Source organism: Labeo rohita, chromosome 16, assembly GCF_022985175.1.
Source record: "Labeo rohita strain BAU-BD-2019 chromosome 16, IGBB_LRoh.1.0, whole genome shotgun sequence".
NCBI lineage: Eukaryota > Metazoa > Chordata > Actinopteri > Cypriniformes > Cyprinidae > Labeo > Labeo rohita.
In genome coordinates this window covers 11469276-11485251 of record NC_066884.1, presented here as the reverse complement: position 1 = coordinate 11485251, position 15976 = coordinate 11469276, and the positions used below count along the sequence as shown (strand labels likewise).

Genomic DNA, 15976 nt, shown 5'->3' with positions numbered 1-15976 from the left:
CAGTTTGAATGTTATTCTCTTCTATTTGCGTAGATACACCGACCCCCAACACCTAAGCCACATTTAAAATGCATGAATGGCAGTAGCAAGAGGCATTTATTTTAAACAAAAAGTATCACAAAAACATTTTTGAAGAGAAATATTTCACAAAAAAGAAGGCTGTCTGATGTTAAATGACACAACGATAGATATCCTGTTAAAAATAAAGACATAAAACATTCTAAGAAGTTTTCAGCAATTTTGTGTGTTTTTAAATTCACAGCAAAAAGCCTGCCACTAGTCGCCCATGCCAGCGGCAGTCACACGCTCACTCTACCCAACAACTCTCTGGTGCTCAGGGGCTCCGTATCCAACAGCGGAGCAGCAAATGTGTCTTTTCTTTGGGTCAGAGATGAACAGAGCCCTGCTGCTGGGGTGAGTGAGATATTAGTATTTCTTTCTGTTTTCTTATGTGGTTTAGTGTTTACCTGATGATCTCTCTTTTCTGTTTCACATCTGTTGAGAGTAGGATGTGTTATATGGTTCAGATCATGAGGCCTTCCTTTACCTCGCCAACCTGGTAGAAGGAACGTACCTGTTCCAGCTCCGGGTCACGGATGTCCAGGGTCGCTCAAGCATGGCTACAGCCACTGTAGAAGTACGCCCTGGTAAGTCATTACTCACTGATAGTAGGAAACAGTTATTAGATGTTCAAAGTACATCATTTATTTTGCATGTCACACCTGCTAAGCATACACTGCTATTTAGAAGCTTGGGGTCAGTGCAAGTTTTTAATGTTTTATGCTCACCAAGGTTGCATTTGTTTGATCAAAAATACAGTAAAAAACAGTGATATTCTAAAGTATTTTTACTAATTAAAATAATTCTAATAAAACTAATAAAAAATAATTTTGTGGAAACTGCAAAACCTTAGTTTTTTTCAGAATAATATCCTTAAAGGGATAGTTCACCCAAAAATGAAAATTCTATAATTATTTACTCACCCTCATGTCATTCCAAACCTCTAAGACCTTTGTTCATCTTCAGAACACAAATTAAGATATTTTTGAAGAAATCCAAGAGCTTTCTTACCCTGCATAGACAGCAACACAACTACCACAGGAGAAGTTCACTTCCAAAACAAAAATTTATAGATTTAATTTATTCACCCCCTTTGTCATCCAAGATGTTAATGTCTTTCTTCAGTTGTAAAGAAATTGTTTTTTGAGGAAAACATTTCAGGATTTCTCTCTATATAGTGGACTTAAATGGTGCCTGTGAGTGTGAACTTTCAAAATGCAATTTAAAATCCACTTCAAAGGGCTCTAAACAATCCCAGCAGAGGAAGAAGCGTCTTATCTAGCGAAACGATTGGTTATTTTCTAAAAAAAAGTTACAATTTATATACTTTTTAACCTTGAATTCTCATCTTGTCTAGCACTGTGTTCTCTGTGTATTCCAGACAGCTAGGGTATGTCGACAAACTTCCATCTCATTTTCTCCTCCAACTTCAAAATCATCCTACATCGCTGCAGAAATACCGACCCAGTGTTTACAAAGTGAACGTGCGAAGATGATCAAACTGCCTTTACAAAAAAAGGTTAAAAAGTGATGTAGGATGATTTTTATGTTGAACTACCCTAACTGTCTTGAAACGGAATACACAGAGCACACGCAGCGCTAGACAAGATGAGCATTTGAGGTTAAAAAGTATGTAAATTGTAAATTTTTGAGAAAATAACTGATCGTTTCGCTAGATGAGATCCTTCTTTCTCGACTGGAATCGTTTGGAGCCTTTTGGAGCTGCATTTAAACTGCAAGTTCAAACTCGCAGGCACCATAAAAGTCCTTGACGAAAAATCTTCGATGACAAGGGGGTGATTACATTTTCTGTAAATTTTTGTTCTGGAAATGAACTTCCCCTTTAAGTCCCAGAAAGTTAGTGGTACTCTTGTGAACTCCCAAAGACTGACACGGAGGAGAAGAAATTGTTCAATAAAGTTGTTATTTTTGTGTTCTTTGCGCACAAAATGTATTCTTGTAGCTTCATAACGTTACAGTTGAACCACTGATGTCACATGGACAATTTTATCAATGTCCTTATTACCTTTCTGGGCCTTGAACGTGTCAGTTGCGTTGCTGTATATGCAGGGTCAGAAAGCTCTTGGATTTTATCAAAAATATTTTGTGTTCCAAAAATGGGTAAACATTTTGGGGTGAACTATCCCTTTAATAAACCTTTTTTTAATATATTTCTACTTTCATGTAAAATTTGAGGTAGTATATTCTAAAACTAAGTAATTTTTCTTGTTGTCAGTTGATAATTGCTTGTTTGCTGCCATTGATGTTTGTGTGCAGATCCACGTGAGCGAGAGGAAGTGGAGCTTGAGCTGCAGGTGGGCGTGGCTCAGGTCAGTCAGCAGCAGAAGGACACGGTAGTGAGACAACTGGCTGCACTACTGCATGTTTTGGACTCGGACATCGCACTGAAGGGCCTGCATGGCCAGTCAGACATCAGGTACTACACATACAATATCAGAGAACTTCCCATTGACTTGTTGTTCTTAAAGGGATAGTTCACCACTTGTAGCATCATAAAATTGATGTTAAACCACTGATGTCACATGGGCTATTTTAACGATGTCTTTACTACTTTTCTTGGCCTTGAATGTGGTAGTTGCATTGCTGTCTATGCAGGGTCAAAAAGCTCTTAGAATATCTTGTGTTCTGAAGATGAACAAAGGTCTTACATGTTTGGAATGACATGAGGTTGAGTAATTAATGACAGAATTTTCATTTTTGGATGAACTATCCCTTTAAATTAAGCTTATAATCATAATTACTAGGGACTAACCCTAGTTTACTTAAAGTCTACATGTGTTTCTTGCGTTTAGCACAGTATTTAGGTTCTCAGTGCAGGGTCCTGATGGTACAATCCCAGGGCCTAAGCTCGCTCGTCTGCTGAGAAACCAGCTGCTGCGAGAGAAAACTGACTTCTTGCTCTTTAAGGTCTTAAGAGTGGACACAGTCAGTAAGTGACTTTTTTGCCATTTAATTTCACTAGAATTGAGAACAGTCAATTATATAACAAACAAAAAGGATAATGCAGTCTTTCTAATTTCACCTTGAATACAGTGTGTTTGCTGCTGTGTTCTGGACGTGGTCAATGTGATCCCATTTCAAAGAGCTGTTCCTGTGACCCTCTTTGGATGGAGAACCCCATTCACCGCTTCTTTGATGATGGCGAGAGCAACTGCGGTTAGTGTGACCTCTTTATCTCCAAATAAGGTTTCTGATGTAAATGAGAAATTTCAAATAAAATAGAAGTTCAGTCATAAGCAGTGTTGGGGGTAATGCATTACAAGTGATGTGAGTTACATAATATAATTACTAATTACTTTATAATTACTAGTAAAGTAATGCATTACTTATTAATTGACAAGAAAATATCTGAGTTACTTTTTTCAAATAAATAACGCCAGTTACTTTTCCCCCCATTTATTGATTAAAAGCTCTCCTGTCCCCACGTTGAGAGAAATCGGGAGTAAGAAGTTCTAGAATAAATGTGAACATGCATTAACTTTTTTTATTGCTGAAGGGTTGACTTTTTTTTTCTTTTGCGATCTACTGTACAGATATGAATTTACTTTTCTCAAAGCCTGAGGCTTTTGGTGTGAAAAGGCTTTTACATTTGCCAAAAATAGAACTTTTTATATTAAAAACAAACAAGCAAGCCCTGCCCAGATTTAAAAAGTAACGCAAAAGTAAAGTAATGCACTTTCCATAAAAAGTAACTAAGTAACATAATTAGTTACTTTTTTAGGGAGTAACTCAATATTGTAATGCATTACTTTTAAAAGTAACTTTCCCCAGCACAGGTCATAAGATGTTGTACATGTAATGTTGCTCTGTGAAATTTTGCTTTCGAAATCCATTTATTTCAATAGAACTACACAAGAACAGGAGTTTCGAGTAAGAGCATAGATTTCACATTGGGTTCAAGTTGGTTAGGCGAATTTGCCACGTTCACCAACAGAAGGTTGCTTGGTAGGGGTTGACCAATTAGCTGCGCCGATATTAAGCATTTTTATGGTCATCGGTATCGGTCATTTTCAAAACAAATTTTCTGATAAAATAAATTGAAAGAATTTAAAGAAAGTTCTTGTCAGAGCCCTTGTTTTTCTTAATTTTGACATTAATTTTCATTTTTACACCAACCACAACTATCTGTTCAAAATATCGGTTATCGGTCTACTTAATCTGTATCCGCATCGGCCCTGAAAAACACACGTGGGATGGGCCACAGAACCAGTCATAAGGGTCAATTTTTTTAAAAAATTGAGCCTTATACATCATCTGTAAGCTAAATAAATTTGCTTTCCATTGATGTATTGGTTGACCCCTACTGCTTGGTTGTAAAGTGACCTCTGTGTGAGAGATGCTTCATGCAACGCTCTAACTACTGACCTTTATTGCCCACTAAATTTGATGCACCTGTACTGATGCTTTCTGCTGTGCTAAATAACCTAAGAATATTTCTGATGCACTGAATTATTTACAGTGAGGTAAAGACTAAAGGCTGATCTCTTCTTTCTTCTCCCACAGACTGGAGCGTGTTGTATGTCACAATGTCTTGTTTCGTGACAATCATTTTTCTCTTGTCCATCAGCTGGATTTGTGTCTGCTGCTGTAAAAGGTGATAAAGATTTCATTACCGCATGTGGACAAACTATTGAAATATGTGACATGAGTTTTGTCATATATACTACCATTCAAAAGTTTGGATCAGTAAGTTTTTTTTTTTTTTTTTTTTTTAAAGAAATTAATACTTTTATTCAACAAGGACAAATTTGATCAGATGTGACATTTTGATGCTTTCTTTTGAACTTTCTATTCATTAAATGCTGTAATTTTGTATTTTCTATTCATCAGAGAATCCTTGTTTCCACAAAATTATTAGCAGCACAACCATTTTCAACATTGATAATAACAAATATGATAATGATCATTTACTCACCCCCATTTCATCCAAAATGTTCATGTCTTTCTTTCTTCAGTAACAAAGTAATTTTTTTTTTTTTTGAGGAAAACATTCCAGGATTTTTCTCCATAAAGTGGACTTCAATGGTGGCCAACAGGTTAAAGGTCCAAATTGCAGTTTCAGCACAGCTTCAACTGGCTCTACACAATCCCAGCCAAGGAATGAGGGTCTTATCTAGCTAAACGATCAGTCATTTTCTTAAAAAAAAAAAACAATTATATCCTTTTTACCACAAATGGTCGTATCGCACTAGCTCTGTGATGCATGTCTTCATGCATTCCATATTCACATTAAAAAAGTTGTGTGTAGTTAGTTCTTCTTCTGTGTACTTTGGTTAAAAAAAGGTAGGTTAGTGCAAAAAACTTCTAAATCATCTGACATCGTTGTTTTACCTTTTTTATAAAGGGCGTTTGACTTTCTTTGCACATTTGCTTTGTAAACACTGGGTTGGTACTTCTGCCTACGTTACATGTGCGTGATTACGTAATGTGTAAAGTCAAACTAGTGCAAGACAAGCATTTGTGATTAGTAAATAAATTTATATTTTTCTTAGACCAATGACCAATTGACACACTCAATAAGACCCTTATTCTTCGTCTGGGATTGTGTAGCACTCTTTGAGGCTGCATTTAAACTGAAATTTAGACCTTTAACCCGTTTGCCACCATTAAAGTCAACTATATGGAGAAAATCCTGGAATGTTTTCCTCAAAAACTTTAATTTCTTTTCTGAAGAAAGACTTAAACATCTTGGATGACATGGGGGTGAGTAAATTACCAGGAAAATGAAAGTGAATTTCTCTTTTAAAGGGATAGTTCACCCAAAAATGCCAATTCTGTCATCATTTACTCACCCTCATGTAATTTCAATCCTGTATGACTACAGGGTGGGCCATTTATATGGATACACCTTAATAAAATGGGAATGGTTGGTGATATTAACGTCCTGTTTGTGGCACATTAGTATAAGTGAGGGGGCAAACTTTTCAAGATGGGTGGTGACCATGGTGGCCATTTTGAAGTCGGCCATCTTGGATCCAACTTTTGTTTTTTCAATAGGAAGAGGGTCATGTGACACATCAAACTTATTGGGAATTTCACAAGAAAAACAATAGTGTGCTTGGTTTTAACTTTATTCTTTCATGAGTTATTTACAAGTTTCTGACCACTTATAAAATGTGTTCAATGTGCTGCCCATTGTGTTGGATTGTCAATGCAACCCTCTTCTCCCACTCTTCACACACTGATAGCAACACCGCAGGAGAAATGCCAGCACAGGCTTCCAGTCTTCGTAGTTTCAGGTGCTGCACATCTGTGTTCACACCATAGACAATTGCCTTCAGATGACCCCAAAGATAAAAGTCTAAGGGGGTGATCATTATTCAACTGGCCCAAATTTTCAGAAACTGTTCATCTAGGAATGCCGGACCTGACACCCATAATGTGGTGGTGCACCATCTTGCTGGAAAAACTCAGGGAACGTGCCAGCTTCAGTGCATAAAAGGGAAACACACATCACATCATCAATGGCCCCCAAGGTTTTTTATCTTTGGGGTCATCTGAAGGCAATTGTCTATTGTGTGAAGATACGAGATGTGCAGCACCTGAAACTACGGATACTGGAAGCCTGTGCTGGCATTTCTCCTGTGGTGTTGCTATCAGTGTGTGAAGAGAGAAGAGGGTTGCATTGACAATCCAACACAATGGGCAGCACATTGAACACATTTTATAAGTGGTCAGAAACTTGTAAATAACTCATGAAAGAATAAAGTTACATTAAAACCAAGCACACCATTGTTTTTCTTGTGAAATTCCCAATATGTGTCACATGACCCTCTTCCAAAAAAAACAAAAGTTGGATCCAAGATGGCCGACTTCAAAATGGCCACCATGGTCACCACCATTTTGCCCCCTCACATATATAATGTGCCAAAACAGGACGTTTCACCAACCATTCCCATTTTATTAAGGTGTATCCATATAAATGGCCCACCCTGTACTCATGTTTGTTTCGGACTGTTGTAGAGGGAGACGCACAAAAGTGAGGAAGAAAACCAAGTACACAATACTAGACAACATGGATGAGCAGGAGAGGATGGAGCTTCAGCCAAAGTATAGTAAGTTTCAGACCCAGTTTATTTTATACCATAGTATTTTTGCAGTGAGGCAAGAAGTTTTTTCTTGAGGCTTTCTTGCAATTGCAGTTACACGTTTCTGCATTTGTCATCTTCAGATATTAAACACAGGAGCACAGAGCACAACTCCAGCCTGATGATGTCAGAATCAGAGCTGGACAGCGAGCAGGACAACCTTTTCACCTATGGGAAAGCTCGGAACAGAGCCAATGGAGCGCTTAGAAATGGAGACACTCTCAGCCTTTGTCCTGTGGAGGGTTGAGTCTCTCATGGACATTTCTTCTAAGGGATATTTACAACACAAGGGTATTTTGAATATTCCACAAATACAGACGCAGACAAAGACTGGCTAAATGAATGGGCTGCTAAACTACTGACTACTGAATGCAGTCGGTCTTGTAATGAATATTCAACAGTTTGCTGAATGATACTTTTAATTACAAATAGCATATTCGTTCATCGTCCTCAATATGTTTTTAATAATGCTTGTATGTTTCAGTGATGCAGTGCAAGCAACTGGGTTATTTTGTTATTCATATGATGCTTCTATGATAAATTTTGGGGAGAAGTTGCAAATAATTGATGCATAGAAAATCTAATCAAAATCAGAAAAGAAAGCAAATAGCATTCTTCTTTATGCAAAACATTTTATTTGTACTGAACTTTCTGAATGTTAATGTGCCTGATTGAAATGCACTCTTTTTGTTATGGTTTGTCAGTATTTCAGTTTTGGCCTGATACTGTATACTGGTCTTTGTCTTTTATCGCATTCAGGTTTTACAACCTTTTAAAAATTTCTGCTTTTGCTGGAATTGCAATAGAAGCCATTTGTATCAGACATATTGTTACAAGGGGATGCATTTCTCCTATTTTCTTTTTGTTTTAATGCAGCTGGAGATGCAAAAATAAAGACATAATGGCCCTTTACAAAGGTTAAGACTGTTTTATAACCAAAGTTTAACATTATAGAATCAGTGTTAGAAATGCAATGAAATTGAGTTCACATAAACAACAGTGTGCATATTCAGACTTGACAAGTTGAAATGTTCAGATTTTAAGTTTCTTTACAGATGCTTTCAGCTGTACAATCAATCTTTGTATTTTAATGTGCTAATCTGCAAAAGATTGACTCCCAAGGTAAGAAAATTAATATACTTCTAAACATATTTTCATACAGATAACACTTCATAATACAAAACAACTTTTTTTCAAAGAACAGTTTAAAAATATACACTTACAATTACAGCATTTGGCAACAATGACAAATTTGTTAACTTGCTTGATTAATCTCTGTGCTGTGACCTTAAAAATCAGAAGTTTCTATCCAGCATTATGATCACCCAAAACCATCCAGTCACAGTCAATGTTTCATTTTTAACAGTCTTACTCTATTTCTACAATTACAAAAATAGAACACTTAGTTAAACATTTAAATGTTTTTTTTTTTTTTTTTAAGAAAGACTGTGCTTTAATTTCTCAGCTGTTCCACCACAGCCCTATATTTGTACAATACTGTATTTCATTGTAAATTGGGTTTTCTTTTTTGTGCCTAAATGATTGAAAAAAAAAGTTACATTGCAAAAAATGAAAAAAAAAAAAAATTTGTCTTAAAATTTGTCTTTTCAATCTAAAAAAAAGAAACTTTTTCTCATTTTACATAATGACACAAAAGTATTTTTTTTGTGTAAGCCAATCTTATTTCAGAGCAACTAGGTTACATCAATCAGTTATGATGGACGGAATCTCAAAGTGGACAATTTGTATCTAAAACACTACCTAAAATATCCTAACAAATGTCTCTGTATAATCATTATTCATTTACATCTGCTTAAAAGAGAGAATATTTCACAGTGTTTTGTAAATTAATGTCTTTATAATGGTCTTGTTTGAATTATGCCATACTGCCTGCTAGTAAGCATTGTCTTTAAAGAGAGAGTCCCCCCAAACACATGTACTTTATTTCTAGATACTCATCAATGCCATATTTGGATCCTTCTCTGCCCATTCCAGACTGTTTGATTCCTCCAAAAGGGGCTTCTGTGGTGGAGATCAGACCTTCATTGATCCCAACCATGCCCACCTCCATCTGCTCAGCCACCCGCCAGATCTGACTGATGTCTCTGGAGTAAAAGTAACCTGATGACAGAAAACAGTTTTGAATGTTACACCACTGAAGACAAGTTATAGAAGGTATGTAGCTGCTGTTTGTGTTTCTTCACCATCCAAACAAATAAGAGTACATTGGAATTAAAGGGAAATGTGATTTTTCTGGTTTAAAATATATGAAAAAAAACTGCCCTGTTTAGAATAAATAAATTTTTTTTTTGTTGTTAAAAGAGGTCTCTTATGCTCACCAAGGCTGCACTTATTTGATTAAAAATACAGAAAAAAAAAAATATTGTGAAATATTATTACAATGTAAAATAGTGGTTTTCTATTTTATTATACTTTAAAAATAGTATTCATTTGATGCAAAGATGAATTTTAGCATCATTACTTCAGTCTTCAGTGTCAAATGATCCTTCAGAAATCATTCTAATATGCTGATTTATCATCAGTGTTGGAAACAGTTGTGCCGCTTAATATTGTTTTTGTAACCTGTGATACTTTTATCAGGGTTCTTTGATGAATAAAACATTAAAAAGAACAGCATTTATTTTAAAATACAAATCTTTTGTAACAATATACACTACTGTTCAAAATTTGTGAAATTAATACTTTTATTCAACAAGGATGTGTTAAAATGTTAAAAAGTAATATTAAAGACTTTTTAATAAATAAATTATATTTTAAAAGTACAGAAATCCCAAACATTTGACCAGCAGTGTGTTTATGTATACCTGTATAGCTATAGAAATAGCTTCAGAAATTTTCATTAAAAATCAATTAAACAAAATGTCTTTTTATACCTGTATAGCTTAAAAATAATGCAAATAAAATAAAATGCTTTTTGATGTTGCAAGATATTTAGTTTCATTTAAAAAAATGTTCAAAATAACCTCTTTATTTTTGTTGTTATTTAGTGTTCAAGAAGTAAATAAAATGGAAGGTCCTTTAACCCCCTTGTACTCTACAGTATTTCTTGACTGGTTAATTTGCCTTCTTGTCAAATGATTAGCAAATTTCTAATGTAGACTATTATAAATGCTTTCAATAAGGAACACTCTTAGCTAATAAATAAAAAGGCATGTGAAGAAAAAGTGGCTCAAACTCAAGACTGTCCAACAAAACCTTTAAGGTCAAAAACTACATTTGGGGAAAAAAAAAAAACAAAACAAAAAAAACATGATTAATTTGCACAGATGGACAAACCTGCTAAACCAACAGAAGAAGCATTGGCAATGGCAAGTGCCTCCTGTTCTGTGTTGAACCTGGTGAAGAGAAAAAAAAAAAAAAAAAAAAAAAAAAAAAAAGTCAGCAGCTGGCAGACTCAACCAGACGTGTTAAATCATTCATGCTGAAATATGTAGCCCATTAAAACCTATTTACAAGATATTATGATATAAAATAAAACTGAAATAAGAAATAATTATAAATCTCATACATTTTTATTAATCAAATAAAACCTAATTATTTTCAAAAAAAATTTAAATAAACAAAATTATAATGCTGATTATACATAATGAAATCTGTAGATAAATAAATATGAAATGTAAAATAAAATGTTTTGAATAGCTAGTCATGAAATACAATAAATAATAAATACTCACTTAACAACAGGAATAAGTGGTCCAAACGTCTCCTCTTGCATGCAGAGCATGTTATTGCTGACATTGGAAAGCAGGGTGGGCTGTATGAAGGAGCCCTCCAGTCTCTTCCCACCTCGAACTATGACTGCTCCCTGTGCCACAGCATCTGCAATCTGGTTCTCCACCTGAAAGAAACAACAGCTGATCAATCCATCATCATGATCTGTGTGTGTGTGTGTGCTTGTTGACAGTGACATTAATGTTTGCATCCCACAGGATCATCAGTTACGGCATCTGCTTTTGCCATGAAGCACCTTCTCTGCAGCGCGAGTGTTGATGAGCGGCCCCTGTGTGGTGGTGGGCTCTGAGCCATGGCCAAGCTTCAGTTCGGCATCCATCGCCTTCGCCAGCTTCTCCATGAAAGCATCGTGGATCCCACTCTGCACCAAAAAGCGGTTGGAGCCCACACAGGTCTACAGCAGAGAGGTGAGAAATGGAAAGCAGCTGTTTACAGTTACAAAAATGTCAGCTACAACATAGTATTTACAGTTGAAGTCAAAAGTCTACATACACCTTGCAGAATCTGCAAAATATTAATTAATAATAATGAGGGGTCATACAAAATGCATGCCGTTTTTTTATTTAGTACTGACCTGAATAAGATATTTCACATAAAAGACAATTACATATAGTCCACAAGAGAAAATAATAGTTGAATTTATAAAACTGACCCTGTTCAAAAGTTTACATACACTTGATTCTTAATACTGTGTTGTTACCTGAATGATCCACAGCTGTTTTTTTTGTTAAGTGATAGTTGTTCAGGAGTCCCTTGTTTGTCCTGAACAGTTAAAGTGCCCGCTGTTGTAGATTAAAACTAAAAGACGATGCTGTGCCGACTATATTGGATGCGACAGTGATGTTGCACCACACAAATGTCAGTAAAACATCATAAAGGGACCTCAGAGAACAGTACAAAATAATTATAAAAAAAAAAAAAGATTGAAACACACTCACCTGGCCTGTGTTCCTGAATTTGGAAACCATTGCTCCTGTAACGGCTTTATCTACATCAGCACTGTCAAACACAATAAATGGGGCGTGTCCTCCCAGTTCCATGGAGACCCTTTTGACAGTTCCTGCAGCGTGTCTTAGTAGTATCTGCAAAAGCATTTACTTAAGCAATTACTAAAATATAGTGAACATTAAATGTTCACTGCATATATAAATTAGATCTTTACCTTGCCAGTGGCTGTGGAGCCAGTAAATGAGATTTTGGCCACTAGAGGGTCTGTGCAAAGCAGCTCCCCTATAGCAGGGGCCTTTGCTCTTGAGCAGGGCACCACATTCAACACCCCAGGAGGAATGCCAGCCTGAACCGACAACTAGATAAGAAAAACAATGGATTATTCATTCTGTCATATACATATGTAGATTTTTTGTTTTTGAAAGAAATCTCTTATGCTTAAAGGGATAGTTCACTCAAAAATTTAAATTCTGTCTTTAATTATTCACCCACATGTCGTTCCAAACCTGTAAGACCATTGTTTATGTTTGGAACACAAATTAAGATATTTTTGATGAAATCCAAGAGCTTTCTGAAGAATTTTCATTTTTGGACTGTCCCTTTAAGGTCAAGTTAAGCCAGCTTTCATGAAAACAGACAGACCTCAGCCAGGGCCAGAGCAGAGAGAGGCGTATCCTCAGCCGGCTTCACCACCACAGTGCAGCCCACCGCAAGCGCTGCACCCACCTTCCTGGTGATCATGGCACTGGGGAAATTCCACTGTGAGAAGGGAAAATTTTAAATCACAACCAGGAGCTCACCATTTTAGTTTAGCTCACTGACCCTACAACCTGATGGTGTTTTGTTATCAGGATGAAGGAGGAAGTCTTACAGGTGTAATGATGGAAGCCACTCCCACTGGCTGCTTGAGTATCAGGATCTTGCGGTCATTGGCTGGAGGTGTGACAATGTCTCCATACACACGTCTGGCCTCTTCAGAAAACCACTCCAGAAAGGAGGCAGAGTATGTCATCTCACCAATGGACTCCTTCATGGGCTTCCCCTGTACACACATTTGAGTTATAACCAATTATAATATGTGAATCCTTGTAAATAGAAATGTTCGATGTGCCCTGTATGTAATGGGTCAGAATACTTACACACTCTGCTGTGATCAACTTGGCAAGATCTTCCTTGTGCTGATTGATCAGATCAAACCATTTTCGTAATAAAACACTTCTTTCCTGCAAAAAACATGCATTAATATGTATATCAGAACTTCTGAACATAATGATTAAATACTTTTTTTTACTAAGCAATTTTTATTTTCATTTAATCATAATTTTTCTATAGTTTTATAGAAATTCAAAAGAACAGCATTTATTTAATATATACACTACCAGTCAAAAGTTTTTGAACAGTAAGATTTTTAATGTTTTTTTGAAAAAGTCTGTTCTGCTCACCAAGCCTGCATTTATTTGATCCAAAGTACAGCAAAGACAGTAATATTCAGAAATATTTTTACTGTTTAAAATAACTGTTTTCTATTTGAATATATTTTAAAATGTAATTTATTCCTGTGATTTCAAAGCTGATTTTTTAGCATCATTACTCCAGTCACATGATCCTTCAGAAATCATTCTAATATTCAGATTTGCTGCCCAAAAACATACATTATTATTATGCTGAAAATAGCAGAGTAGATTTTATTCAGGTTTCTTTGATGAATAGGAAGTTTAGAAAAACAGCATTTATCTGAAATAGAAATCTTTTGTAACATTATAAATGTCTTTATCATCAATTTAAATGATGGTCTGTAAATTGGTCTTTATGATCAATTTAAAGCATCCTTGCTAAATAAAAGTATTAATTTCTATAATTCCTCTCCTAAAAAAAAAAAAAATATACTGAATTAAAGCTTTTCTGAAGGATCATGTGACAATGAAGACTGGAGTAATGATGCTGAAAATGTTTGATCACAGGAATAAATTACATTTTAAAATATATTCAAATACAAAGCATTTATTTTAAATAGTAAAAATATTAAAAAATATTATCCACAAGTTTCCTACGTCCCATGAGGCCTTGCGTCAAAAGTGTATCGAAAACAGCGCGATCTGGTGGTTAGTAAAAAAAATAAAGCAGCCAAAAGACTAAAGCTCCGTCGGAAGCATTCACCACAATTTCCACAGATCGATCCATGTTATATGCACAGATAAAAGCCTAACCGTGTGTGCACATTAAAAATATTTCCCACATCTCACCTTGCCTGTGTGATTCTTCCACAGGTGAAAGGCTTTGTATGCAGCATTGACAGCGTCTTGAGCTTCCTTTGTACCGCAGTCTGACACTTTGGTGATCTCTTCTCCCGTGGCTGGATCTAACACGGGGAATGTGGATGCAGCGGAGACCCAGCGCCCATCTATGAAGGCTTGAGTCCGCAGGAGCGGCGCTGACACATCGAGGCTGTACGGCCGCTGCAGCAGCATGCTGGGTAGGCCAAAGTACACCTGCCGGAGAATACACCGACCTTTAAAAAGATATAAACTCCCCATGATAAGAAATGGCAGGTCTAATAAAACCTCTGTGTGTTTATCAGCAGCTTTAGGCGTGCAGGAGGCTAATATCAAGCTCAATCCAGTTCCGGAAAATGGGCGGTTGCTTTAAACACGTGATTAACTTACATAAGCTTTAACAGTTTTCTCTATATTTGCATTCGACTAACGGCTGTTATAGACACACATTTAATTAATCTTAATTAATTTCCGCTGTCACTCCAAAAACGCTAATTAAAATAATATTAAAATGAGCATTAAGTAATAATTGTCCAGTGAACTGCGTGTTGCATGTCTGTTCACTTTTCACTCACTGCAAAGTTGGAAATACAATCCGAATCGTGAGACGGTAGTGATGATAGGCTACACCTGCGACGTCCGATTCATGAACGAATTGAGCCGGATCTTTTCAAGAAATACGTTGATCCCCAATAGCCCTTAACTTGAGCCAGAGAAGTGATGGGTCGTTCTTGAACAAATCTTTCATGTGACTCGGGAACAACTGATCATCAGGGAGTGATTCGTTCAGTCGCGCATGCGCAACATCCTATTGTTTTCGTGTCGTTCGTTCATCTGTCACGTTGCGCTGTGACGTGATGAACGAACGACTCAACCCGAAAACTCGTCAGATAAGAGGTGAGGTGAGCTAATCATAAACTAAAGACCCAGGTAAACAATGAATTAATCTTTTCTGTTTCTTATAGCATTATAGTTTTGTCTTGTTTGTAGTGTGATCAACGTTTGTGTAAGCAGTAGATGTGTTAGGGAAGTAACACGTAACATTTCACTTATATTTTGCTAAAATGAACGAAATGACTAAAAAAAAGATTCGTTTATTTTGCTGAGCGAGACTCAAAGGTAATCACTAATCCAGAGGGCGAGGACGCGAGTTACATCGACTTCCAGGAGGTGGAGATGGATAACGTTAGGTTTAGGGATCAAGGGGTGGAGACAGGTAAGTTTGGGGATATGAAAGGTGGGAGGAGTTGCATCTGGATCCAACCTCGCCTCCTGGATCTTGTGTTCTACAGTGAGGTCCTTCTCACTGAACCTGTTAAAAACCATCTACGAATCAGTCTGGATTCATCTCCTGTAATCAGTCTAGTCGAACGAGAACCATGTATTCATGCTGCGTCCCAACGTTCCTACTTATACTAAGCCCTAAAAGTATGTACTCTTTTGGTGAAGAAAAAGTACACACTTTTCAGTGTGTAGTAGAAGAGTAGGCAAGCTTGGGGACATACAATCACGTCACACAACTGCGTCTTTACCCTGTCACAGTAAACTGGCCTGTCAGTCATCTTGTCACAGTTAACATCCTCCACATTTAATTTAACTTAACTTCCTACTGTACTGGAGTGAAAAGAAGTAGCACATTGATCTGCCAGTCGCGGGTCTTTCATGCCGAAAACTCTTTTCTGCATAATGATGCAGTTAACGACAAAACGGATGTTTATAAAACTTCACACAAATATAACACAGATAACATTAAATAAATGTATTTACCAAGTTAAATGTTGATTATTAGTAGCTCAAACACTTTTTTCTAAACATCTCTACCTAACCGCCAGT

The 15976-nt window shown here is 36.4% G+C and overlaps 2 protein-coding genes across 4 annotated transcripts in view; one reads left to right on the top strand and one right to left on the bottom strand.

The window, feature by feature from the left end:
* The window catches only part of kiaa0319 (KIAA0319 ortholog), a 57307-nt gene extending 49236 nt beyond the window's left edge, over positions 1-8071 (top strand). For both annotated transcript variants that reach the window (XM_051130451.1, XM_051130453.1), the window contains 8 exons: positions 263-414; positions 509-647; positions 2338-2497; positions 2874-3010; positions 3115-3237; positions 4585-4675; positions 7045-7136; positions 7253-8071. In XM_051130451.1, coding sequence (XP_050986408.1) covers positions 263-414; positions 509-647; positions 2338-2497; positions 2874-3010; positions 3115-3237; positions 4585-4675; positions 7045-7136; positions 7253-7416 — 1058 coding nt within the window. In that variant the 3' untranslated portion in view covers positions 7417-8071. The remainder of the gene's footprint in view (positions 1-262; positions 415-508; positions 648-2337; positions 2498-2873; positions 3011-3114; positions 3238-4584; positions 4676-7044; positions 7137-7252) is intronic.
* Positions 8072-8757: 686 nt separating this feature from the next.
* aldh5a1 (aldehyde dehydrogenase 5 family, member A1 (succinate-semialdehyde dehydrogenase)) lies at positions 8758-14918 on the bottom strand. Of its 2 annotated transcripts, XM_051130455.1 has the most exons (11): positions 14719-14918; positions 14114-14359; positions 13010-13093; positions 12742-12912; positions 12513-12629; positions 12085-12228; positions 11861-12004; positions 11158-11316; positions 10865-11028; positions 10467-10525; positions 8758-9290 (listed from the first exon to the last, which is right to left on the bottom strand). In XM_051130455.1, exons 2-11 carry the CDS (start codon positions 14336-14338, stop codon positions 9079-9081), a joined length of 1479 nt encoding a protein of 492 aa, XP_050986412.1. In that variant the 5' UTR covers positions 14339-14359; positions 14719-14918; the 3' UTR covers positions 8758-9078. The 2 variants fall into 2 exon arrangements, with proteins under 2 accessions (XP_050986412.1, XP_050986411.1); XM_051130454.1 differs by lacking the exon at positions 14719-14918 and having other exon boundaries at positions 14114-14490.
* Positions 14919-15976: the final 1058 nt, after the last annotated feature.

What these genes read in the sequence shown, in the direction of transcription:
- aldh5a1 (XM_051130454.1), bottom strand. Translation starts at nt 14,404, where the DNA reads ATGGGGAGTTTATATCTTTTTAAAGGTCGGTGTATTCTCCGGCAGGTG. An exon ending in AGTTGATCACAGCAGAGTGT is followed by an intron (nt 12,913 to 13,009) that starts GTAAGTATTCTG and finishes ATGTGTGTACAG; the next exon opens with GGGAAGCCCATGAAGGAGTC. An exon ending in CCACTTATTCCTGTTGTTAA is followed by an intron (nt 10,526 to 10,864) that starts GTGAGTATTTAT and finishes TCTCTTCACCAG; the next exon opens with GTTCAACACAGAACAGGAGG.